This window comes from Amphibalanus amphitrite, unplaced genomic scaffold (genome assembly GCF_019059575.1).
Source record: "Amphibalanus amphitrite isolate SeventyFive unplaced genomic scaffold, NRLGWU_Aamphi_draft 000062F_arrow, whole genome shotgun sequence".
Taxonomy (NCBI): domain Eukaryota; kingdom Metazoa; phylum Arthropoda; class Thecostraca; order Balanomorpha; family Balanidae; genus Amphibalanus; species Amphibalanus amphitrite.
In genome coordinates, this window is record NW_024881558.1 from 22,734 (window position 1) to 49,931 (window position 27,198).

At 60.3% G+C, this 27,198-nt stretch overlaps 1 protein-coding gene across 1 annotated transcript in view; it reads right to left on the minus strand.

The window, feature by feature from the left end:
* LOC122378639 (plexin-B-like) overlaps window positions 1-27,198 on the minus strand; it is a 65,600-nt gene that overhangs the window by 21,402 nt on the left and 17,000 nt on the right. The window contains 3 exon segments of the mRNA XM_043359893.1: window positions 6,474-6,574; window positions 16,004-16,132; window positions 24,600-24,779. Coding sequence (XP_043215828.1) covers window positions 6,474-6,574; window positions 16,004-16,132; window positions 24,600-24,779 — 410 coding nt within the window.

Below are 27,198 nucleotides of genomic sequence, written 5' to 3' on the forward strand. Positions count from 1 at the left end.
TATATTGCAGGTCACACACTGCACCGAGACCGACACGAGTGGTCATAAACAGCTGAATCAGCCGCCGCGTGAGCTGCCGCAAACCGGCCGGTAGGGACGAAATATCAATACTGGTGGGGCGTTACTCATCGGTCGGAGGGGGCCACGACCACAGCTGAGCGGTGTTCATGTTTGTCCAGTGACCGCAACGAGCTGTGACGTCGTCCGTCACCGTCACGCATGCGTTCGTCACGCTCGAGCGACGCGTCAGTCACCGTTCGCCTCTGCTCCGTCAGTGCCTTGTCCCTGCCGCCCACCGACCTGACTCAGTCACCGAGGTAAACGGCGAGTCGTGTGGTCACCGGTCGCCGGTCTCCGGTCATCACACGATAGACAGTGAGGTCATCAAACACTCAGCTAATCAGACTGCGATTAGATTCCCTTGATGAGCCCGCATTGATAGGTGACAACATGGTGCCAAACGTAACAATAGAATGGCGTAACGAAGAGCCCTAGCCGTCAATCGACACAACACATCGCAGTGCTTAAGGTCACGGAGCAATAGAAGACGAGGCACACCACACCACGGCACAGCACGGCACAGCAGACCACGGCACGGCACGGCACGGCACGGCCTTGCACGGCACGGCACAGTCAGTGGCAGGTCGTCGAGCCGTGCGTCACATGCGATATGAATCATAAACGGTTTGCACGGCGGCCCCGAATGCATTGCGTCGGCGACAATGGCTGTGTCGGGGACACATCGTGGGCCGGCGGTCTGATGGATGGGCACTGGCGGGCGGGCTACTTGCTGGTGGAGGGCTGCACGACGGTGCACAGACACACACACACAGACAGACAGACGGACGTACAGAGGCGGTCTGCATTTAGTTACATACAGACAGCGCCAATACGTATACAGACAGACAGACATATACGCAGACGGTCCGCATATACAGACAGACTGCACCGAAACCTTTACATATCGACAAAAAGACCAGATCTCGAACAGACTGTGTATGGAAGATATAGGTAGATAGACTACATAGCCAGCCACGCCGTCAATATCTCCATTAATACAGACAGTGAGGAGGTCCAGGGAGCCGACGGTGGTCAGGACATCGTGAATGGGAAGATAGATGACAGGTTTTTTGCTGAGCAAAAAGTGGACGCCCAATCGGAGTCGTATTTCCCATTGCATGCTATCTCGGGTCCTAGAATGCAGGTACACAGCAGCGCTGGACCAATTCCCTAATCTGATAGCGAATGTCGTGAGCCATATAGAGTAGTGTGCACTCAATGAAAGCCGTACATAAAAACGATGTGATTACTTAGGGCTATTGCTGGTAATGCCGTTTCATTATTCCGAACCCAATTGCCAACGTATCGTATGACCGGCGGTACTAATAACAACGGTAGAGCACGATACGTTTAGATTAGGTTGGCTTCATTGACCATTGACCAATAACGAGAGCCGACCGGGGGACCGCGCCGACCGACCGACAGTCTGCCCCGCCCCGCCCCGACCGTTCACACTGCTAGCGGGCTCCGAACTTGGATCGGCCTGTTAGCGGCACAGCTAAGGCGCCATTAGCCCCACACAAACTTCAGACCGAATTGGAAACACGCTATGGGGTGTGAGGGGAAATGTTTGGCCATTCAGGGTGTTTTTATCGATAACAGCCACTAAAAACGGCAATATCCTCGGTAGACGAGCCGCGAACGACTAAGCTCAAGAGGGCTCCATTTTTAGGTAAGTAGCTACTATTTGTGGGCTGTGGTTGTCGTTTATGAAAAAAGCAAGCAAATTGCTATAAAATCATAGGTGTGAGGTAAAAAAAAAAACTGGAACGAATGTCATAGCAACTTTGATTCTATACGTAAAAAGGTCAAATCGTTAAAGCGATGGGCATCGATCAACTCAGTCTGCAGTGCGCGCACAATACGTGAGGCAGCAGTTTGACTTGTCTCCGACGCACCTGCATCCGCCCGCCCGAGCCACCCGACCCTGTGTCCCCGAGCCGCAGAGAGCGGTCGGCCGGGCCCGATCGACCACCGTCGGCCCACGCCGTGCCTTCTCCGATCCCTAACTCAAACAGAGCGTCGGTCGGCTAAGCCGCGGCCCGGCCCGGCCACCGGCCGCCCGTGTCACACCGCCGGTGCCGGCGGCGATTTATGGAGGAAATTTCGCCGCCGCGCGGTCCTCGAGCGGCGCCGTCTTCAGAGAACTCGGCGGTCCTGCTGGGAGAGAGGAGGTCCCCCTCGGAGACACTCGGTCCTCTCAGTGCCCCAGGTCCTCTCAAAACTCGAGGTTCTCTCAGAGCCAAGATCCTACAGCTATTCATTCCTCCCCAGATCTGAGTTCCTCCTAAGAATCATTTACTCCTTGTGCCTCCGTAGAGTCGGGTTTATCCCAGCAGCTCCTGTGTTGCCCCTACATGCAGAGCTGCTCTTCAGAGCTGCCACAGCTCCAGCCCTCTGAAGGCGTGCTCGGTGTCCGCCTTCCACCGCTCCACCTCACTGGTCCGTCGTTACACTCGCCTTCCTTCCGCCACATTTGCGCCGCGCTTTCCACTGCGTTGGCTCGCAGCGAGTCTTACTATTGATTATGTGCCGCACTGTGTTGAAAAGTAATGACGTTATGCAAATGGGGCGGGGTGCGATCCGCAGTACGCGCCAGCGGAGCCCGGTGCACCCCTGCCGAAGGAGCGGCCGCCCCCGCCCCGCCCCCGTCCTGGCTAGGTCGCCCATCTCCGCCGACGCTGGCTAACCCGATTATCGCCGACCACAGGCCTGTAGCAGCCTCGACCACCGGCGGTATCGCGGTCGGCGAGACACTTTTTTGTAGCATCGCTCCCAGAGCTGATCGAATTAGGCGGCCACGGCTCCCCGCTGGCCTGTCGCCACTTTGCTCCGCCGCCGCCGTCCGCTTCTTGCAAATGGACGTAATAAAACGAATCCCTCCGCACATAAATTCAGATTGCGCGACACTTAGGCGCAGAACCGGGATGAAATTTGTTTACAATTAATGTCATTTGCATTTCAGAGCGCGGCGAATAATCCGCTAAGTTGGTCGGTAATTTGAGCTGCTGGTTTAGGGCGGAGAGGGGCGGTGCGCAGAGCGTCATTTGCAACGTTCCCGACGCCGCGATATAGCCAGAGATGGAGAGGGTGTCCCGGTCCCTCCGAGGGGAGCAGAGTTGGTCAGAGTTACCCGCTGCTCAGTGAACCGGAGAGACGAGAAAGTCTCAGTCATCCCCACCCTTCACTCGGCAGTGACTGGCTGCGGGCGGCGGTCTGTTCTTGTCCCGTCACTTTCTCAGAGAAGGCCGAAGGAAGGCCGGGTGTTGTGACCACCGACACCGCCCACCGAACCACCGGTCATCGAGTGGCTCATTCGAGCCATTCGAGTGCGTCTAGTCCATTCCAGTCGGTCGTCAATTTCTCCTGGAACATCGACTAACTAGGATGGTGGTCGGCTGTTTACACCCCTTGTCGTTGGGTGTTGTTGGCGGTGCTGCTGCAATAATCAGTGTTGCTCCAATCAATTGCCACATCATGACCGGAGGCAGAGCGGGCAGTGGGGTGGCCCCAATGAACGCCCTCATGAGCGGCTCGTGCTCTCCGCGGTACACGCGTTTGACCTGGAGCCGCCCTGCACGAGCTGACCGGCGGGTCACGACGGACGGAGATGTCGAAACGACGGCGTCTGATGGGGGTGTGGCACCGACGGCTGATAGTCGCACTGCCGGAGCATCGAACAGACGCACCGCAAAAAACAGTCCGCGTCTGAACCGCACCGGGCAAATGAATTTCTCGGCTGTCCGTCTGCACGGGGAACAAAGCGCGCCCGGTGAAGGCTGCGGCTATGGCGACGGCTGCAGGTCGGTTACACGGACCAGACGTGCCGCTTTGTGCTCGTGCTGCTGCTCCTGGCCTCCGGCGGAGGGGTGTCAGCCACCCGGCAGTCATGGCAGACGGTAATGAGCCCAGCGAGCAGCCGGCCGGCGAGGAACCCTCCCGCCAGGTGAGAGGGGACTGCAACAGCCGACACCGGCCAGAGACTGACCGCTCCCCCGCCACAGGTGGTTAGCACTAATCTAATAATAGTGCAGCACGCCCCATTCTCCGCGTTCATTGAAACGCCGCTCGGCGGCCGCTTTGTTCCATCCGACATCTGCCGCATCTGCCTGCCGGCGGCGGCGGCGGCGGCAAGGAGCCAGCGCCCGCCACGAGAGGCCCGCCGGCACCGCCGCCGGCGCACACGACGCTCGTGCTGCGCCATAAATGGCCCGCTCGGTCGGCGCCGCCAGACGCGCCCGGCCCGGCCTGCCGTCGGCCGCCGCCGCTCTAACAGGCATCTAATCATCGCCCAGTGCCGACCGATTGTGCGCCGATTGTGCTCCGATTGGAGCTCGATTGTTCACCGACCGCGACGGCCGCCGCGCCGATGGCGACATCAGCGAAAGTCCGCCGACTCTCTTCCGGCGGTGGTGCGGAAACGGACGTCGCCACCGCTGCCACTGCGTCGTCGCGGCGACGGGACGCCCGCGGCGAAATTGTTGAAACTGCGGCTATTACGGGTGATGGCTGTGGTGTCGGGGATCGGGGTCTCTCTGATCCGGTCGTGGGACAAACCAGGCGGCCATCGCCCGCTGTCATCGGCCGAGATAGTGTGGAGTTGAGACGCGCAGCCGGCGCACGGTCCGGTTCCCGAGGTGTTCAGATCCAGAGAGGTGTCAACTGCGACCAATCAGACGGCCGGCATGGTGCACCTCAGAGCCAGGCGTGACCGCCGGCTCACCAACACCGCTTATGGTCGCCGTCAGAGCCATGTGAAAATTATTTGTTCACTTACCAGCCATTATGCTGGTTAGTGGGAATTGGAATTAGTAATATTCCGCCGACACTTGGCTGGCTCTAATCGCGCCCGACGTTAACGGCGAGAAAGTGTCGGAACGAATTTTAGCTCCGGGGCTTAGCAGCGAGGACGTGAATCAATTTAGTTGGCAGTATTTCAGGGAACAGTGTGGAAGCTAATATGATTCTGAGCAGGTGCTGAAGATCTGCTGCAGGCCTCCGACACCAGACGCCTGCCGACCCATCAATCCCACCCTGCACCCTACCAGCCCCACCATCGTGATAACCCCTCCCTCCGAATATCCCCTCCCCGCGCCCAGCCATCGGACGGCCGAGCGCCAGATGAAATCATCACTTGACACTGATGCCGGTTTCATTCCGCGCCATTGGGCGGGCGGCGGTGCTAATTGAATTCCGGCCGGCCACCGGAGCGGTTATCGGCGGCCGGTCGGCGCCCCATCTATTCCCGTCGCGCGGCCGACGCTGTTTCAATCTGGCCGATCCGTCGGAAGGGATGAGCGACGATCCGGCATCGGCACCATCAACTCTGTGCGCTTCAACAACAAGCGAGTGCGCCATTTTTCACCGCTGTCCATTTATCTGAGGCGTCAAATGGACGGTCTGCTGCCGGACGGGCGGTTCGATCCCATCTCTCTCCTTCCCCAGCGGGACAGACTGCCGGCAGCGACCCACTCTGAGTCTCACCGATGAGAAAGTGTTACTGCGGACTGACCGTCTGCTGAGCATGGCGAGAAGTCGCTCATCACTGACGTGGGCATGTTTCGAATATAATTTGGATTTTTATGTGGGCGAGGATGGATTTGGATTTTATATAATTTGGAATTTGGATTTTATATAATACTTGTTAGACGCGGTGCTATAGGTAAAGCAAGCCACACTTTGTTCACTTATTTTAAGCATAATTCGACATAATGAATTAATTGTGTGTCTCATCTGAAAAGGGCCAGCATTGAGAAAATTTCGAATTAGTTCTGCTACTTTCATGAATCAGACACTAGACAGCACATTCGTGCGAAATATATGTAGAATCCGAGCCAGTCCAATTCGTCATACTTGCCATGCAAAAGCATGTATAAAAACTCAATGATTTATTGATGGCTGCTCAGCGATCCAGGCAGGTGAAACAAAGAAGCTGTAAGAGCTGAGTCATTTGGAAGCCCCGTATTAGCAATGTGCCAATAACCTCAGTGTAAAACGCCACGTCCGTGAGCGCTACATCCGTCCGCAATCTTGGGTTCTCGCCTTCCGTTTCCGTTTGGCCATTTGCACGTCGAGGGACTTCCCTCAATATTAGCGTTTCCTTGTCGAGGGATCTTTCTCACACACACACACACACACACACACACACACACACACACACACACACACACACACACACACACACACACACACACACACACACACACACACACACACATCCACCTTTAATGTGACCTGTGCTGGGACTGCTAGCACTGCCGGGTGCCAGCCGCGACGCCTCGAGTCCCGCGCGGCGGCTCTGTGAGCGGCCTCCGAGGCCGGAGAGGCCTCTCGGACAAATCTCCCTTTGACACGCCATGCGCAGCGCTCTGTTCTCCTGCAGCCTTGAGAGCTGCAGCCGGCCGCCAACTCACCTTTTCTCGAGCGAGCACCAGCCGCAGTAGGGGTCTCCGGAGCCCAGGCACGACGAGCAGTTGGTGTACTTCTCACACGTCTGCACGCGCACCTTAGACACCTGAAAAACAGACAGATAAAACGGTGAGGGGCGGGCCGAAAGCGACGGAGGGGTAGATGGACTAACGAGGTGCGCTCGGGTCAGGTCAGGTCAGGTCAGGGGTGACGGCGCCGGTACAGCGGGTGGCCAGGGTTACAGGTGGCCAGGCTGGGACCAGGACGGCGGCCGGCCAGCTCCGGTCGGCACGTGTCTGACCTGTGTGACCTGCGTGACCTCCGTGACCGGCCGCATTGCGCCACGGGTCACCGCTGACAAATTAATCGGCCGACATGGCATTCACTTTCTGTGGCGGGCCGCTCCATCGCTCTGTGGTGCTCCATTGAGGCCGGACTTCCATTAGACACACCTCGGTAACAGCACGGAGACTCCGTCACATGGCGCTGAGAAACAGGGTCAGCCGCGCCGGCAGCCCGGGCGTCGCCGCGCCTCGACCGGGCCCCCGCGGCGCGGGTCAACCCACCGACCGGCCCCCGTCGATAGCCTGATTTTTCCGCTACAAATTAGCTTTCAGGGTCCGGCGGCGAGCACGCACTTTCTCCGGGCGCCGAGAGTGAAAACACGACACGAAGTAATTACCGATTCATAAACAAATTAGCTGCCCATTATTTAGTCGGCGTCGGCGTCAGCTGCGGCTGCTGGCGGAGGGCGGACGGCGGCGCGGAGGAAGCGCTGTGGTCGCCGCCTACCGGTGCTTCCCAGACCCTGTCGTCACGGCCGGCATGGGAAACGCTGCAAAAACAACACCGGCCCGGCCCAGCCGCTTAACCAATGTGAAAAATCATCAAGGCCGGACGTGGTGCCGTAAAAACGAGCCGCTCCGTTGCCGACGTGCAGCGACGCGCCCCGGTTTTTGGCCGGCAGCGAGCGCATCCAGCGGGCAGTTGGTTTTTCTGTCGACGGTCCACCGGCGCTCTTTGAAGCGTGTCTCGGCGATGTCAGCGGCGCGTCGTCAGCGATTCTGGCCGCGTCGCGTCGCGACCCAGTCCTGTCGGGGCGCATCGGGCGCGCGCGCGCCGAGCCGACAGACCGAGCAGCGCGCCTCGGCGAGCGGCCCAGTTCGACTCGCTGCCCCACAAAGGGGCCGGCGAGCTGTTTTTGAGGCGCCCCGTCGTGGCCGTCCGGCGATCCTTTTCAGCCGGCGGCGGCGACCGACCGGCCAGCCACGTAAAAACGGCTCCGCGCTGCTCCTATTTACGGGAGGCCGACCGAGAGGGAGCCCTGCCCCCTGCCAGCGGCCCTCCCCGGTCACCGGGCGCGGGGATCGCTCCTAAATACCCTCCCTTAGCTCAGCGGTGGAGCTTTTAGAGGTGATTCCAAGCTCACGAAATGCTATAAAAGTCGTTGATGAGCCTCGAATCGCCCACCAACAGCATCTTATCCCTGCCCACATGCTGTTGGCAATATCGCTTGCCCGTATCAACCTTGGCACCTGGATATTTGGCACCGTGATCCTTCCTCCTGGCCTCTATGTAGGAACCGACGCGTTCCCTAGCGTCTCCGTCCTCCGTCCTGACCTCTGACCCCTGCCGGTCACGGTCACGGCTCATCCTGACCGCTCCCTCGGGGGGCCACCTGCTGTATCAGTAGCCGACGAGCGACCGCTACCGACCCGACCGGGCCAATCACCGAGAATCAATCCAACTCGACTAATTGCCCCCGCTCGGAGAGCCGGCGCGGTCGCTCCGGTCGGGCTCGGCCAGGCTTGGCCCGGTCCGGCGGTGTGAGGTGCGGTGGATGAGGGTGGGTGGGTTGATGATACGCCGGGTCCTTCACTACCGTGGGAGTCGTCCCGGCGGACCGGAGCTCGTGATGGAGAATCGGTCGGGTGTGGAGCTGGGAGTGGGGAGGGTGACGGCTCTCCGGCAGCCGCTGACCGCCCCGCCTCCCCCACGTATCCTGCGGAGACGGCACGGCGTGCAGAGGATGTGCCCACCACCGCGTATCACCGGACGGAAACCATCATCGCAGACGGCTCAAGGTAAGTCCGATATACCCTGCCGTGGAATTTCGAGCCGAGCTAATTAATTTCGGCGCTGCGGTGAGCCGGGGCCGGAGGGCCGGCCGACCACCACCTGGGACAGCCGGGGAGGGAGGGCCGGACGGCTCGCCGGGGGTGTCGGCCAACCAGCCGGCGGCCCTGCCCGCGCGGCGGGGGTGCGCCCACCGGCCACCGGCCCACCTGGCTTGAGCTCCTAAACTACACCCCTACCCAACGTGCAGCCCAGGTAATGGACCTCTTAGTTACACGTTCAGCCGGACTAATTTATACCTAAACGCGGCCCGCGCCGCAGGTAGAGGCCCAGGAATGCCGCCGGTGAGAAAACACTAAAGGAACGCAACAAGGCCCCAATGGGCGATAAATAAGTCCCGACTGGCCGCGGAGAATGGGACGCATGAAACTTATGGACGGCCCCTATCTACCTTTGTGTCCTGAAACGCCCCAGACGAATCCGATTTAAGCATTTTCGCAGCACGCGCGCGCGCCTCACAAAGGCGGCGGAAATCGGCCTGTATCCCGTGAGCAGCTGATTTCTCGCCAATCCTGTGAATGCCGTGTGTTCGGAGGAGCCCAGGTGAGCCGGCGGCCCGGTGCGTCCCGGAGTCTGATCAATGGGCGGCGGCGCGCGGCGTCTTTGACCGACGCTCGCCCGCGCTCGGTTTGTTTGCGGACCGTGTTCTCGACCGGCGGCCGCCAATTACGGCTGGGTGCCGGCTATGGGAGCGAGCCCATTTGATCCGCGTGCAGCCTGACCGGCCGCATAAAGGGCGCATTGTGAGCGCCGTCTGAATTTATCATGTGAGCAACTGCAGCGTCACCGGACGGCTGTCGAAGGACGCGCGACCGCCGCCGGCGGAAGGCCGGAGAGACGGGACGGGAGAGATGGGATGGAAGGGACAGGATGTGGGGTCGACGGGGCAGGACAGGATGAGACGTAAAGGAACAGGCAGTTACGAAGCAGGATAAAACAGGGACAGTGTGCATGATGAGGTATGTCGGAATGGAATGGAGCCTTACAGAACATATCGGTGAAAGTATGAGCAGATGCGCCACAGGGCCAGACAAACGGAATGAGGTGGGACAGTTCGGTATTGGACTACGGGAATGAAGTTCCAGCGTACACTGACATGGAATACACAACAGACCGTACACCAAGCCGCAGAGGCCGAATACAAACTAAACTGGAGCTGCCCACTGACGGATGGGAGAAATCTGACCGCATTCACCCGGGCCGGCGCGCCGTCCGCGGGGTCGTGAGCCTGCCCGAGTGACATGGCCTCTCGCCGTAACAGTATCTTTACGGCCCTAATACCCCGGAACAGTCTGTTGGTCGGTGTCAGAGACTGCAGCAAATTAGTTTACAAGCCCATCCTGGTCTGCACCTCCGCGCAAATTGACTCCGGCTCATGACGCCGCCAATGGACCCTATCTCACGGACCCCGCGAATTGACCCGGCCCATAGCCCAATCATAAACCCGGCCGGCCGGCCGCACGGCGCCGCGCCCGCCTGCGGAGCCTCGCCTCGCTGCAGAACTGCGGGCATTCCCTCGTGCAGCTGGGGCGTCACATTCCGGCCTCGCCGACCACGGTCCGGAGACGGCGAGTTCCCGTCCAAGTGGAAACACGGCCCAACCCCGCCGGTGGGGAGGCTATCACAGCCAGCCGGCGCCGGCGCCGGCGCCGAACTGCGGACCGGGCTGTCGGAGAGCTGCAGAATGGAGAACAGGAGACTGGGGGAACAGAGCTGCTACCGAGGGCGGCTCGGGGCGACCCGGAGCGGTCAGCACCGGTCAGGGGCAGCCGCCCGGATCATCCGACAGTGCCCCGTCACCGTGCTTTCAGGCCGACTCCTCCTCTGGCCGTCCGCGCCCGGCGGCGACGCGCGCCCGATGACTGCGCCACTTTGGGTGCCGGTGAGCCATCACCGTATCGGCGCCGATCGCGGCGCAGTCAGGGCGGGGAGCGGCGCGCCGATTAAACGGGCGCGATCGGCGCGTGCGCCGCCCGGCTCGATTACTATGCGGCGGCGGTGAGCGATATCGAGACAGGCCGCCGTCGCCCCGGGGATGGGCGGCGGCGGTGGGGGGGGGGGGAGGGGAAGGACGGGGTTCTATCCCCGCCGTCGGCAGCTGAGCAGGACCACCGTCCGTGCACTAACTGCAGAGGCGGAAAGAGAAGCCATCCGACCAAATCGAGCTGCCGAGTGACGCCGCGGCTGCAGCGTCACCGTGTCTCTCAGCCGAGCTGCGTCTCCGGGGGCGTCTTTGGCCGCACCTCAACTGCACCTCTGTCCGCATCTGCGGCGTGCCAGCAGCTCAGACGGACGGACGGCGGCGCTGCCCGGCTGATTTAGTGCGGTGCGGCTGTGCGCCGGTGCTGAGTGAATCTGTCGGCCGCAGCCGTGCTGGGGATGCTCCGTTCGCCAGTCGGGACGTTTCGTGCACCAGCCGGGACTCTCTGTCCTTCAGCCAGGACTCCCCGGGACTCTCCAGCCCGCCAGCCGGGACTCTCAGCCCTCCGCGCGCCGCCGCACCGGCTGTGATGCACGGCCCCGCCGACCGCCGGCGCGTCCAGCCGGCTTTGTGGCGTTTGATTTATACCGAGGAAAATGATGGTGAGCAGGTTTAGAGGTGACCGGCCGGCGGAGGGCAGCCCGCCGGAGGCCTGCTAATGTGACGCGCTCGGCCCGCGCCGCCGTGTGCACCCTGCAGTCTCCTCCGCCGGCGCCCTGAGACCTCGGTCTGTCCGAGCTCTATACACGGCGAGCAGAGGCCATGGAGCCATTCAAACTGAGCCAGCCACTGGTCGCGACCAAAGTGGTCTGACGAGGAGTGACCAAACCTGGCATGAAGCGGTGTCAGACTGTATGGGTCTGATTCTATTCACCCTGACGGCATCTGGTTTTGTAGTGACCTCCGAGCTGGCGAACGGCGGTGGGTGTGGCCAAGGTCTGTCTCTGGCGTTCTAACGCTCGTTCACGGCATTCCTGGCAGTGAGAGGGATGCCGGAAGTTGTGTGGTCGCTCACTGTGCTGGCGATGTGTCAGCGGGCGGCGTACTGACGAGTCTCTGGCACTGGCGGTCGCAGCCGCTCGCAAAAGGGGGGGCCAAAGTCACACTCGCGGGACATAACATTTATCAGTCACCGGGGGGGGGGGGGGGGGGTGATCGGCTATTTTTTTACGTCCACGAGGCGCCGCGCAGTTGGCATTACTTATGCTTCATCCACCTCATTCTTGCGTGAAATCTTTAAGCTCAATTTAAGGCAAAAGCACCAGTTCCATGTCCCGTTCCACGGTGTTTCCATCGGTCGGGCCACTGCACCATGGCGACGGATCGGTGTAGCATATACTGGAAGGTCGGGCACGCGGATTCATGACCTTACCACAATAAAACAATTCGGAAAAGTACGGATACCTCTTGCAGTTTAAACAAGCATGTGAAACCCAGAGATCATTTTCAGACTATGACATTTACCCATATAGTTGTTTGGCGGCGGGAGAGAATAGGTACACCGACCTCTGGAGACCCCCGGCCCCACAGGTTCCTGGTTTTCAAAATTGGCATCTGAGGGCCCCGCACGACTCGCGCGGGGCCTCGCAACGGCTCTATTGGGGCTCACTCAACCTGCCTTATAGTCCTACTGCTAAAAAGACTGGCCCTGAGTCCTAAGGACTTCATCAGTCTCTGCCAGCCCCAGGACCCACACCGGCTCATGGGGTCCCGACGTCGAAATATGAGGGAATCTGCGCGGGACCATCAGGACGTAAAGTAATCTCGATCAGGACCAACGTACGGCTGTGCAGGAGTCTGCGTGAGCCCTGTGATCTTCAGAAGCCCACCCATGTATGTTTTCACTTAGAGGCCAATTTAGGGCCCTCAGAGACCAGTACAGGGCCTGCAAACTGCAAAGGCCAGTAGTTTGAGACCATCAGAGACCGAGTTGGGCTCTCGGAGGCTTATGTGGGTCCTACTCATTACAGGCCAACATGGGGCCCTCAGAGGTCAGCGTGGGGCCCTAAAAGACCGGAATGAGCCGTCGTTGGAACCCAGAGGCCAGCAGAGGGCCCTCAAAGGCCAAGATGAGCCCTCCTCAGAGGCCAATGCAGGCCCTTAGAGGCCAGCATCGGGTCTTCAGCAGCCAATGCGGGGCCCTCATTGGCACCTAAATGTTCGTCTTGGGACACCAGAGACAGCAATAAGGCCACTAGAGACCGGTGTGAGACCCTCAGACGCCGGTTGGGGCCCCTGAGGCCGGTAAGGGGTCCTCATAGGTCAGATGTGGGGCCTCAGAGGTCGATGTGGGCTCTTAGCGGTCAACGTGGGCGCTTGACCGCCACTGAAGTTCCCTCAGAGGTCAGTGTTGGACGCTCAAAGACCGGTGTGGGCGTGTTTTTTTAGCCTCGTGACGATCGAATCAGGGCCAGGGTCCCATATACCTATGGGGGCCCATCGGTTGCTTGAGGGGGGGGGGCAAATGATATGATGGCCCCCTTTATGTGCCTTGGGAGGGCATGGCCCTGATGCCCCCCGCGACCGCGACTGTGTACACATTACATACAGGCCTCTGAAATTACATACTAGCTAATCCAAACTCTATGCAGGCCCCTAAGATCCCACGCTAATCCTTAAGAAACCAAGCCGGCATACGGCGTCACCACCGGGCTTCTGAGGTGCACAGCACCAACCCATGAGGTCTTACTTTAGTGTCTTAGAGCCACGCTCCTTTGGCAGGGCCCACCCGCCACTGCCGAAGAGGTCTCATGCCTGCCATTGCTGGGCCTACGAGAGCCTCAAGTAAACCCACGCTGATATTCCATGTAAGATGCGGCCATACTCGTGAACCGGTGCCAGCGACGCTGACCGCCAAATTGACAGAATACGAAACTGAGCCCACTCATGAGTGAAATTTACGTCCTTTGATGGCGCAAGAAAGAAAATGAAACATACAAAAAGCTTTTCTAGGACTTTTGTTCGATCTGAAAGGTGGGGCCAAAAGATAGTATGGCCCCACCTTTCAGCACCAAAGGGGGGGCCATGGCCCCCGTGGCCCCCCCCTGGGACCGCCAGTGGTCTCTGGCAACGCTCACCCTCCGGCGGTCAGCCGCTCAGAGCCTCAGAGTCAGCCACACACCGGCACTACACCGAGCGGCGCCACACAACGCTGCTGTTCTGTGGTCGGCTGACGGGAAATGGACTGACTGCATAGCTCATACAGCCGACTGTGAAGTCAGCGGCCGTGCCCGTATACTGGATTTCCGCCAGGTAGAGAGCCGTGGATTCGCCGAAACCCGGCTCAACCCGCGGAGCACGGCCCTGCGCGTGCCACAGCCACGCCCCGACAAATCAAAGCGGAACGCAGCCGCAACTGACGCGTGGCAAAGCCTTTCAGCCAGTCTATGTGATTCAGGCCAAGGCGGCTTAAGTGCAATGGCTATGGCCGGCCCGTTGCCCAACAATTGCACAGGAGGATAGCAGAGTAGCCGCGTCATGGCAGCCAGATCAATATGGAGCGGCAGCGGACAAAGCGCAGTTCGCCGTGTGTATGACGGTGTCGGCTGATACAGTCTGGCTGCGGCTCAGCGTCGGCCGACCACCTCCACCTCTACCTCTACCTCTACCTCTATCTGGGCTGGAGAGAGGGGCCGGCTGGCATGTCGGGTCGGCGTAAATTATCCGCCACGCCGCCATTTGTTTTATTTGCAGTGAGGAGCGGTGCATGCTGGCTGTCGGAGAGAAGAGTCGGCGAGCGGGCCACCGCGCTCGGCCGGCCGGCCGGCCTGCATCCCGCCCAGGGGAGCGTCTCCGCGCCGCTCGGCCGAGAGGCGGCGGTCGTGGCGCGGCGCGGCGGCCGTCGTGGCGCGCCGTAATTGTAATGGAGCCGGCGGGGCGCGGCGAAATGACGGCTCGGCCCACCCGGAGCCGGCGTGCAGCGTGCAGAGCCAGGTAACCGGTTCAGCGAGCCGGGAGAGGAGAGGAGAGGAGAGGAGAGGAGAGGAGAGGAGAGGAGAGGAGAGGAGAGGAGAGGAGAGCAGGAGAGGGGAGGAGAGGAGAGGGAGAGGAGAGGGAGGAGAGGAGAGGAGAGGAGAGGAGAGGAGAGGACAGGAGAGGAGAGGAGAGGAGAGGAGAGGAGAGGAGAGGAGAGGAGAGGAGAGAAGAGAAGAGGAGAGGAGAGGAGAGGAACGGAGAGGAGAGGAGAGGAGAGGAGAGGACAGGAGAGGAGAGGAGAGGAGAGGACAGGAGAGGAGAGGACAGGAGAGGAGAGGAGAGGAGAGGAGAGGAGAGGAGAGGAGAGGAGAGGAGAGGAGAGGAGAGGAGAGGAAAAGAGAGGAGAGGAGAGGAGAAATGTGCAGAAAGAGCGAATAAAAGTGGAGAGGAGAGAGAGGATGTAAGGGGAGAGGATGGCTGAGGTGTGCAAAATGCAGGAAATGTTTCTGTGTGAGGTGAGTGGGTTAGGAACAGCTATGTTACACGAGTTAAATGTGGAGAGTCATTGCATTTTTCAGGGCGTAGTCTCCGTTGAAACGTCTAAACGCGGCAACAAAAAGTGAACGAGTCAAGCTGGGAACGTCAGCCGAGAATTGTGCGGGTTCCATTCAGCTCTCGGAAGGCGGAGCACTCGGAAATGGAGTGGAACGCTCGGCTGTGCCGGCCGACATATTGACTGACAGCGCAGTGCACCATCTGGCCGGGGTGGTTCCGGCCCGGCTCGGAGAGCAGATGAGTGATTCGAGCCGTCATCGGACGGCCGCCGGAGCGCCGATCGCGCTGACGGAGCCGGCAGGAGCCCGGCAGGACGCTGGTAGTGCAAGCAGCCACCTGTCAGAGCCGTCCCGATGCGACGAAGATAAGCGGTCCGGGGGCGTGGAAACGCTGTCTGGCCGGCGGGAGGCGATGGCGCTCGGCGGCCGACGCGCGGCGCGTCATTGCAATAAATTACTCGCCGGTCATCAGCGTCATGGTGGGGGTCACGCTCCGAGCGGCCGCGGCCGGCGGGCCTCCCTGCCAGAGCGGGCCGGGCCGGTCCGACCAGGGACCAGGCGGTCCCGGACGGTCCCGGACCACCCCTTACGTCAGACACGAACAGTGATCCCACAAAGTGGCCGCTGGCCGTAGATAAAACACGACGCCAAGGCCATTACATTCGTGCCAACCGGTTAAGTAAAACACAAAGGAAAAATATTAGCGCCATGAGTAGGTACGCTCGTTAGCTGTACTCGAGCTTTAGTAGTCATCAAAGGTCGCTTGTAAATCATCGTGAATGGAGGCACGAGGTGAAGTACGAGCTGTATCGCGTTTTCATGGCAGCTCGCGGCATGACATTGCAATGTTTCCGGCGGATATGCCCTCGGTGTGGGCCATTGCCCGCTTGGACGGTCGGTCCGTCTCTGTCACGATGTAGGTGCTCGCGGTGGAGGTCATTTGGCTCACCTTCTGAGTGGAGAGGACGTAGACGAACTCTCCTCCTGCGGTGACCTGGAGGTCGGAGGCGATGGCGCTGCCCGGGTCCACGGAGAGCGTCTCGTAGCGACGGGCCACCTCGGGTGACACGATCAGCGCCTGAGAACACAGAGAAGACCTGGGTCACAACGTGCACGGGAGGACGGTCACTGAAACTGAGCACATAGCTGAAACTGCACGGAACACGACCGACAACTGCATCTCGAACAGGAAATACATCAGCCTGAGAGGATTTGTGCGCGCATTACAGTTTCGCTTCATGCTTTATGCAAAAAGCTGATGCCGATGTGTTTTTGTGAACGAAGGAATTTGCGTCACTACGGATTAGTCGATAGATTGTCGCATTCTTTGAGCCTGGCCAGAATGTCACTCACGACAGTTTCATAGCCGTCAAAAGAGTATGTCAGTTCGTCTGTCGGCCTTTCAAACATCCACGAAAATTCCATCGAATCCGTCCGGGTCGTCACGTCAATCAAACCAGCATCATATCACTACTCTGCACCAACAGTCCGGTTTCTGAGAAAACCCTCGGCCCATAACGGCTGCTTTTACAGGGCGCAGACGCCCCTCGCTTCCCGAACCCCAGTATCATCCATCGGCCTTCATCGGCCATCCGCATCCCACAACAGCGCGTTTCGCCCCTCCCGCTCGTTCCTCGGCGCTTCAACGAGCCGGACCCCCGCCGCGCGCCGCGACGAGTGTGCAATCGGCACCCGTTAAAGTTAAGTGTGATTGTCAGCTTCCTTTCGTCGTCGAAGGGTTGTCGGCTGAAGGAGGGGTGGAGGGGAGCAGTCGGTGGCGGTCCCGGCCCGTCGCCGGAGGCCGTTCCGCACCGCGGCGGCAGCGGTGGCCGCCGGCGGCGCCCCGTTCTCAGCGCGCTCCATTAGAGAGCCGCTGCCGCCGCCGGTCAACGACTAATCTACATAATATCATTAGGAGTGTGTAATTTGTGGCTGGTTCCCGGCGCGGCAGTGTGAGGCGGCGCCGGCCGGCCGCTGCAACAGGCGCCGTCACCGGCCGCCGCTCGGCTGCTAATTATAGAGTGGTCCGGCAGAGGGCGGCCGGGCGCCGGCCGGCCTGACCTCGGCTGACCCGGCGCCGCGGCCGACCGCAGCCCCGCCCGAATCACACCCGGTTCCTGCCCGCCACCGGCAGCGCCAATCATGCCATGTTGCACGCAGGAATGTATCGGGTCAGGTGTTACACCGGATACAGGCAGCTGCGGTCGTGTGCGGCCTCGTTGAACTGGCCGACTTCTCGTGAATGGACCCTATTTCGGTCGCAGCTCGAGAAACTTCTCAGCCTCAAGAGCGCCGTCTGAGAGCCACCTCTCACCGCAGACGGCAGTAACCTGGCGGCGCCACCTCAGACCTCTGGGGACCCTGAGAGCCGCTGACAAGCGCACCCCAGCCGTTTGTCCGGCCGTGTCGCCCTCCTTGTTTATCCGGTGGTCGTTTTTAGCGGCACTTCCGTCTGGCGCGACACGACCAGCCGGGCTCTCCCGAGGGACGGCGGGCAGGTGGGCGGCATGCCGCTCCATCTCAGCTCCCTCCAGCTGCCGGAGCGGCTCCCCGCCCGCGGAGAGCACGCGTGCCGTATGTAGCGGCCGCAGCCGGCGGCGGTACGGCCGCGCTGAGCCGCACGCGCGCGGCACCCCGCGCCGCGTTAGGCTAATGATGCCGCTCCAGGCTGCGGGAGGCGGCGGCGAGATGCACCGCTCACCGGGCCTCCAGCTGGTGCTCACTTTCTCCGGCTATCCGCGGCGCAGGTGCTGCACTGGACGAGAAGTCACGGAGCTGCCCACGCACTCTCTGCACCATGGCGCGCCGCCTCTGGGCCTGATCTGTCGGAAAGAGAGACAGCCGTACACTCTCCGCCCCATTCCTATTGAGACTTGAGAGCCGCGGTAACGTGCATATGTCTGTCCGCCGTTGCGTGGACAGCGTGCACGGCGCGGCTGAGAGGGCGCCCTGTGTCGGGTGGCCAGTCATACCTGGCTCCGTCCCCCGGACGACGAGCTGTCAGCGGCGCCGGCCCGCGGCTATAACCGGTCCCCGTGCACCTTCCATCACCTCCTCAGCCGGCGCCGCGCCGCCACTATCCGCCTATCTGCGCCCGGCCGAGCTTCTTACGGGCCTAGTGGCCGGCATTTTTCATCTCGGCCCGACCGGTTTCATAGCAGCCGTAAATTGGGTAATTTCAATTGATGTGTAATTTAATGGATATGGCCACGGTTTACGATGCCGATGGCCATTTTATACTGGCGGGGGTCGGCGTGTCATAAAGCACGACCGGCGCTCTTTCAACGCACCAGGAAGAAGGGCTTAATCAACGTCCGGTAAGTGGTCGACGACGGCGTCATCGGGACGGCGACCCGTGAAAAGTTGCGCCGGTCGGCGACGGGCGCCGGGCGGCGGCTGCAGCGGACGGGACTGGTCCGAGCCGTGCAGAGGGACGGCCGCGCCACAAGACTGACGTTTATGACCCTCTGATCTGAGACTCGCGGAGCGGCCATTGCCAGATCGTGTCCACTTGTCGAACGGAGTAGTTTTTTTTTTCGCAGAGTTGATGGCGAAGTGATAGCCGTGCAGCGAGATGCGAGACACATTGTGTCAGAGAAATCTACGCAGAAAATACGACATTTACGATATCTGCCTCTATTGGCCCATATCGGCGGGCAGAATCTTCTGATCTGTGCTTCATAAACACGAGTTCCCACAAGGACAGGTCGAGTTTTTTGCTTCCTCGTAAGCTATCTGCAGACAAGCCGGTCTTCCCATGTTGCCGCTCTTCAAAAGACTTTAATCTCAAAGCCTGCAAAATGGCCTGATTTGCCGCAGAAATAAGCAAACAACTCCAATCTACATGCTATCAATGCATGCTCCACTGCAATGCCGGGTTTCTCGTGTTCGGCCTCTTCTAACAAGGCAAACAACACACGCCAAAAGTAGGAATATGTTATCCACAACTCCCCAAAGTCAGTGTGCAGATGACTCGCCAATTTTCCAGAGACTGGCAGACTTCTCGGTAGTCTGCTGCGATAGCATGCAATCCCGACGGACCCCGATACGCAGTCCCCGCGGACCCCCTCCACCGACCGCCGGCGTCACCTCAGCCGTCTCCGACCGTTCCTGTTGTCCCCTGACGCCGGTCTCTCCGTGACGACCGCCGCCGCTCCCCCGGCTGCCGCAGAGATAAGGCGGCGTGCCGACGGCGGCGGCGGCGACCCAAGCACGCCGGGTATTCTCTGCCGGCGAGCGGCGTCTAATTAGCGTCGCGGAGGGTCGGCGCGCTGCCGTGCGCGGCCGCACACCCAGCTGTCTGTCGCGCCTGTCCCGACCGACCTCAGCCGGTAACGAACGAGCCACGTGCCACTCCCTCCCCCGCCCCCTTCCCCGCCCGGCTCCTGGCCAGCGCGGGTCCTCAGAGGAAGACTGCAGGCCATGGTGAACAAAACCAAACGGCTGGAGCCCGTCGCGCCGGCGGCCGCCTTGATTACGGCGAAAATATCATCATAAAAGCACTCCGGAGCGTCGTGCTGAATGTCAACCGGGCGGTATTTTCGAGTTGGTGGGCCGACTGGCGACCCACAGTGCATTTGGCATGCAGGAGGATGAGAGAATCTGAACAATTAAGTGTTTGGACGGGCACGCTCGTCAGCACTCAGAACTTCGAGGCTGCGCTGTGGCGCCTTTGTCGCAGCCAGAGGCGGACTGACGAAGCCCCGCCGTGTGCCGCGGCCCGTCCTGTCAGCCGCAGCATAACTATGTTGTTTTTGCCTCGTCTGTTATCTGACCGCCAGCCGCGCCGTCGTCCGCGTCTGTCGAGATGTCATTCGCCAATGTCGTCTGCTGTCGACCGGACGACTGTGGCCCAAGAAACAGGCCGGTCCCGGTTCCGGCGGGGCTCTGTCGCACGTCGCGTAATCCTTGTGCAGTTGTAGAGTCGGACGGCCAGGCAGGTGGGCTGTCCAGCTCGATGGAGTGGCCGTAGTCAGAACAGGGGTGGCCAGACCGGGGCCGGTGCGTTCGAGGGCCTCCTCGGCGCGGGCTCGAGTGTGCCGCTCGCGGTGCGTCCTGCCGCGCTCGGGCCGCTCGAGGCCGCTCGAGGGCGCCATTACCTGATTGCGTCCGTGTCTGGCTGATGATGCCCGCCGTCGACCGGACGCGCGCCCATTAAATCATCGTTAGCGCGAAGACGGCAGCCGCCGTCACCAATCAGGTGGGGCCCGTCTGACGAGGCCCTCGTCTGGCGCAGCGCCTCACCCGGCGGTCGGCACCGCCCTCCGCCTACCGCGCCGCTCGACGGCACCGGACGTCCGTCCCCACCACTCAGTCATCAGTCGGGACGTCCCTCTCTTCCCCCAGGCCGCCCTTCACCGCGCCACCTTCTCCTCCCCCGGGTCACCCTCCGCGCCACCTTCTCCACCCCCGGGTCACCCTCCGCGCCACCTTCTCCACCCCCAGGTCACCCTCCGCGCCACCTTCTCCGCCCACAGGTCACCCTCCGCGCCACCTTCTCCACCCCCAGGTCACCCTCCGCGCCACCTTCTCCACCCCCAGGTCACCCTCCGCGCCACCCATGCCGCTCTCAGTGATCCGTCTCGTTAGTGGCGCGCGCGGTGCGCTAATTTGGCCGCGGCCGCCCAGGGCGCCTCCGAGCGCCGCGGCGGCGGTCCTGGCGCACCGCGGCGATTAACGGGAGGTGCGGCGCGCTCTGATCAATGGCGCCACCTTTGACAGATGCGGCCGGGAGGTCGGGTGAATAACGACAAATTAAACCGGCGCCCGGCCGTATATTACCATCTGAAACAACGGGGGTCGGCGTGCCGGCGAGAGGCCCGCCAGCCGCGGCCGGCGCGGCGCCCGGCACAGGCGGTCGCGGCCTCCACTGGGATGTCTGTCATCGGCACTTGGCTGTGCTGGTGTGGCCACGTTAAAAGGGCACCGGGAACGGCGAGAGATGCAGTTGGGACGAAGCGAAGGTCAGAATTAATGAAAACGGACCGTTGTTAAATTGGGGAGTATCGACGGTGGTAAAATCTATCGCGCGAATCTCCGTCTGACCCACACAAGCGGCTATCGATTCTGGCTTGTAAAATTGCGTGTAACCCTAGCGAACGACACAGACTTACGAGCGTTTTAAGAGTGTGCGGAAGCCCTTCCCGGCCTGTCGCAAGCCATAGAGCGACGTTAAAAATCTCGGCGGGCGGGCGCTTCACCGTCAGCGTCGCTCGCCTGCCGTCTGCCGGACCAGAAGACCTACCGGCGGACACGCCGCGCGGCTCCCGTTTGACAGCGATTGCGATGAGCCGCACAAGAAAGGAAGCAAATTAACTCTGGGAGAGCGCCAAGAAAGCGCCAGGTGTTTCGATCTCAGCCTCAGTCGTACAGGTATCTCGTCTCAGGCTATTTCGGTCGGCGGATGCTCGTATCTCTAACTCCCAAGCAGCACGAAATAATCGTGGGAAAAAGGCTGATCTCGGGTGGGGCAATGGGACCCGGGGTCTGCTTTCACTTTTAGAGACCGGCTGGAAAGCAGAGTAGACACGCAAGAAACATCTGCGAGAAGCCCAAAAGTGATTAATTGTGTGTGCATTGAGTGGAGACAAAAACGCAGACGCGGAGAGGTGAAAATAAATTAGAGAAATGCTGATGGGCCCAAGAACCTTCTATACAATACTAAGTTTATTTTTGTATATATAACTCCGATAAATGACCCCATTTGTTGTTCCTATGCTTCCATTCACGATATCTCGGTAGTTTCAGACAGAATTAGTGTCACTGTCGATCTGTCGGCGCTCTATCTCGCAAATGACACCTTTCCTGTTGGTACAGACATCGAATACGGCCAGGGCCAGACAGCAAAAACGCGCCCTGTGTTACGTCGCCTTAGTTTCCGCCAATCCTGCGCAGAGCACACAGCGCGGTGGTGCGGAGCGACATTTCCGCCGCAGCCGCGTCGTCCACGACGCATCCGGCGCAGTGACCCGGCGCGGCGCAGTCTGAGGTACGTTACACACAAGGTCACGGGGTCAGTCTGGAGCGTCACGGGACTCCGATAAGGGGCATGTGATCGACGGCTGACGGGTCTGCATCCACCGGATGACGTGGGGCCGCGACCGACCGGTCACAGGACTGACGTGACGTCACGGCTGGGACGTGACGCCACGTCTGAGGTCTGCAGGGACCGACCGCTACTCCGCGGCTCCTGTGGTGAGCGGTGTGGCGCGCGGGGGCCGACAGTGGGCCGCTAGCCTATACATATTATGACGGATGCCTACCGTTCCCGGACGCGGCCTCTCGTGTCGCAGCGGTGCTCGCGGTGGCGGCGCGCATCCGCCACCCGCGTCCCGTCAGGAGTAGCGTATGTAGCAAACACTGCCTCATCTGGGCCGTGTTTGTCCAGCTTCAAAGGGCTCGTCGCGCCGTTCCGTTCCGCTGGCCCGCACCTCTCAACGGCTGCTCACCTGGTGTCCTCCCTCCCTCCCTCTCTCTCCCTCCTCTCTCTCTCCCTCTCTCTCTCTCTCCCTCTCTTCCTCTGTTCATCTCCCTTTCGTTCACCGCGCAGCCCACTCGTCCCTCCTCCCCCGCCTCTCTCTCCCCATCCGTAGCTCCGCGGCTGATGGCCGAACTGCGCCGCCGCTGCGACGTCAGCCATCGTTCGTCAGTCGGACGGACAAAACGCGCCTCTCTGACAGAAAACCCACCGAGCAGAATTCATTAGCCCGGTAACGGTACCGGAGGACGAGGCCGAAGCCGGCCCGTGCGCTCTGTCAATAAGCCGAGCGCAATGGGAGGTGGCAATGACAAATGGCACGCGCACCGTCTAACGGCGCCGTGCGCTGCTCTGATCTGATCTGCGTCCTCTCCAGGTCGTCCTGTGACACTCAGACCCAGCGCGCGTCTCCCGGGAAGCGACAGTCGTCCGTAGTCGGAGAGAGGATAGGAGACGGAGATAGAGCGAGGAGCGCGGGGCGACGACCGACGAGTTCTGGTACAGACGCGGCGACAGAATCAGACTCATTGCGATTCGGTGACCGTGCCGTCGTTTTGATGCATTTGCCGGCGGCGGCGGCGGCGGCTACACTCGGGTTCCAAGTATTGGTATGATTGGCCGGAACAGAGGCTGTAAAAACTGGTCGGCGGTCGAGAGCAGATAACCAGCGCTGCGCATCACTGCCTTTTTGTTGCAACTGCAACCGTGGTAAAGGGCGTTCATTCGAGGTCAATGAGGTGATGGCGAGCTTCTTCAGTGGTAGTAAACAGTGTTTACAGAAACCGACATTGCCGCGGTTCTTTTCACGGCTGATCAGATCAATTTATTCTATTCAACCACAGCTCATTCGCCGTCGGAAACTCGAAAGAAAAACGTAATTTTGTTTTTGCTCCCAACATCCATTCAATTTCGAGTCGACAGCGGCCACCAACAGAGCAGAATCGAAGATGAGATGCTCGTTAAATGGATGAACAGTTCGTGAACGTTTTGTGGCCGCTTTACGACAGCTGGTTTTCGGTCAATATGCTTCCTGAATGTCATTTCCTGATTAAATTCTGCAGACCCAAAAACTTAAGAGCATCCGGAATCACAGCACTTATAGCGTTTTGAACAAAGGAAACTCGATCGGAGATCTGACACGACAATAATTCTTGGTTGGAATCCAATTGGAAGCCGGTATCATGCCGTCCGGTCCTTGTGCAATTAACGTTCGACAGTGGGGACTCGAGATTGGCTCTGAGTTACGGTGCGTCGCCCGACCTCCTTATATTGCGACGAACGCAGCTCGGGGTTACCGTTTACCGGCCGCCGGGTCACGCCGGTCACCACACGTGTCACCAGCGGGGTCACGCGGGGTCACCACACGTGTCACCGGCCGGCCCATCTGGTGACATTGCACCGGGACTGGGATGGGGTTTAACCACAGGACCGCCGCCAACGGTACCGAACGCGACTGCGGCCGGCACGGAAGACAGGTCACAACACAAAGGTCGCCGACGTCCGGACAATGATGGCCTCACGGTACTCCACCGGGACGGCGACGTTTTTTATCCAGGTCGTGCGCGAGTCAACAGTAAACAGAGTGGACTTTGTCGGGTCCGTATGACATACCTAGTATCGCACACGATTGATTGACTCGACCACTGCTGCGATCGTCACAGACCGACTTGTAATGAACCAAAGCGCGACGCGGAATTTCTGCCCTGAGGCGGCCATCGAGGACAGGAGTCAGTAATTACTAGCTGTACGCCGCTGCCGATATTGGTACCGGTCCTGTGTGGGAGCGTCGACCGGCACCGCGCCGCGCCTGTCAGTCTTACCACTGTCGGTGACGGCGACTGTGAGAACCGGCCTCCGGCTGACACCTCTGGAGCTGACAGCTCGACGGCTGACGGCTTTCGCGGGTGCTGGGCAAATGCTGCCTCTCCGGTACAAACACCGGCCCAACGAGAACGGCATTCTAGCCTTTCAACGCGACATTTAGTCGCCAGTTTACTGAGGCCGTAATTAGTTCGGCGGCTGACTGCTGAGGTGAAGGTTGATGTTGCGAGTGGGATGATTGACTCACCTTGATGAGGTTGCCGCTGTTGGTGCCCAGGAAGGCGACCGTGTGTGCCGAGGTGGTGGTGACGGTCAGGCCGGTGACGCCCACGTTCGGCAGCTCCAGCGCCGGGCTTCCCTCCAGCGGAGACACACCAGAGATCTTCAGACCGACCTCGCAGAAATCTGGGATGTTGCGACCAGAGCCCTGAAGCGGAACAAATAAACGGTCAGAGGAACACACGCAGTTGGTAAGGTATTTATTAGTTAGATAAACAAAGGTTCAAAAAGTGTAGTTCTTAACTTCACGATTATATGTGTAGCGTATGAAAGCTGAGAAGTTATCGAGGCGGATGTGAAAATGGCTAAAACAGCTTCATTCAAACTGAAAACTACGAAGTTTAAAGTAGGCGCAAGGAAGTGCTTGGAATTTTCAAGTAATTCATTCATTGGCCTTTCTATCTAAGTTTCAACACAAATGCAACACAGCTTTCACAAACTCTTTGTTTCTGCACAACTGCAGCTAAATTCTGGAGCGGGTTCCGGCTGCCCTATAGCATGACGATGGATTTCGCCGCTGCGTGGTGGCATAGGCGCCTCACGTTCCACTCTAGGTTAGGCGCCTGATTGTTCGGCAGAATCCATTCAGCAACTGAAACGTCCATGGCAGCGAACCAATTCACCACATCTGTTCGCGGAAATGGGGCTAATCTTACGCGCCGTCTCGGCGTCGGTTTCCGGGCTGCCTCGAGCTCACTGCACCTGTCTGGATCGACAGACCGACGGCAAGACTCACAGCGGAGCGAGGCAAGACGGTCGGCCACGGCACCTTTGCATCACTGCGTTACCAGGGACGGCGCATGCAGTTAGGGACACCAGCAGTGACCGGAGTGTCCGCTGCACTTTTAATCAGGCAAAAGCAGCCCGGCGTCCGCGGGTCATCTGTCAGCGGACGGGGCTAATTCCGGCGTCTGTCGCGGCCCGCCCCCGGGCCGACTAGGCCGAGCCCGAGCAGTTTTACTGGAACCGGCACGTGTCCTTTCAGCTGCCGACAGCACTATCTCCGCTCCGGAGAGCGTCGCACAAAGCCGGCCGGAGCTGGCGCGAGCTCCCGGGAGGCGACGGATCCAACCCGACCGGAACCCACGCGCGTCCAGCCGGCCGTCTCACTCAGGGACTAACGAGTCGGCCCCATTAAAACGCAGATGAGATTATTGGCTACATCCTCCCGGTCGCTGATGAAAGCCGACACTGCATAATCAGTCGTAGTCAGCTTCCCGGGAGCTGCAGCCGCCGGTGACGAGGGATGAAAGCGGCGCGCCGGAGACAATCCTGACACGAGCCGGAAACCTTTGCGGCGCTCCCGGAACGCGCTCGTCCCGCTCCGGGAGCTTCCATCGGGAGTCTGACGTCGCCTCTGCTGGGACCAAGCACTGTCTGCCAGAGTGTCGCTGTGGTGCGATCGCGCCCGGAGACGCGACCGAGACGCCATCATCAGTGCCGAGATTAACCGAGCCGGCAAGCTGATGCAAATAGATCGGACCGAGATTGTCGACAGCGGCAATCAATGCCAGTCCTGGGGCGGTACTGCGTCATTTCCACCGGCGCGGCGACAGCTCGGGGGCGTCTGCCTAGCGGCGCTGTCGCCCGCGAGCTCCAGCGAGCTTCCAGTCGGTTGAATTCTGCTCACCGGGCCGCGAAGGCATAACTACCTTCAGAGACAGACAGGTCACAGGTCAGGACCGATCTCGCAGGCAGGTCGCCGTCACCAGGCCTAACGATCGGTGACGGGCGGTGGGAGCGTCAAACGCCGCGGCGCGACGGTCGTTTTGGGCGAGTCCATGAGATACGTGCTGCGCTCGAGGTGGCGCTCCGTCGCCCCGGCGCCCAGCCAGCGCCCTGCCGACCGATTACCGCCGCTGGGACGCCTCAAGTGGGCCGTAATGTGCGCCTCCTCATGAATATTGATGCCCGGCACGGCAAATTAATACACCCATTCAGCCGGATGGCTCATTGATACAATGGTAATCAGCACCGCTCATGGGTCTCGTTGAAATAACTCGGCGGCGGCGGGTCGGAGCGCCGCGGCCGCCCCGCTAAGCACCGTCGTTAGGTTGGGACGCCCGGCTGCGACGGCCATGAGATGACCCCCTCCCTCTCAGCAGCCACCGTGTCTCGTCACGCCCGACCCTCCCACGTGAGGTCCTCTCAGCGCTAATGGCGCCTGTAACCACCGGAGTGCCTGAGAGCAGTGCGAGGCCACCCTCCCCTGTGGTCTGGTCATCGTCAGCCCCCAGGGTATCCACGGGTGGGGAACAACGCCCCGGCCCCGTCACCGCCCACGGGAACTGACCTCCCGTGGGGGTCGCTCTGCGCGGCGGCCGCGCTCAACCCACTCAGTCATTTCCGGCCCACACCACCGTCGCCCACCTCTCAGTTTGCACCTTCTTCACCTTCTCCGTGTCTGACTTCAGCTAGACCATGTCTGAACGACGTGACCGTATCGTTTCCTTTCCCGGAAGTGTGATTTCTTGCCGCCAGTTAACTCGTCACCGTGGTCAGCCAGCAAACGAAGACCAGAATTGCTTCTCGCCTCTGAGTTGAACGACGATCTGACCACTGACCTG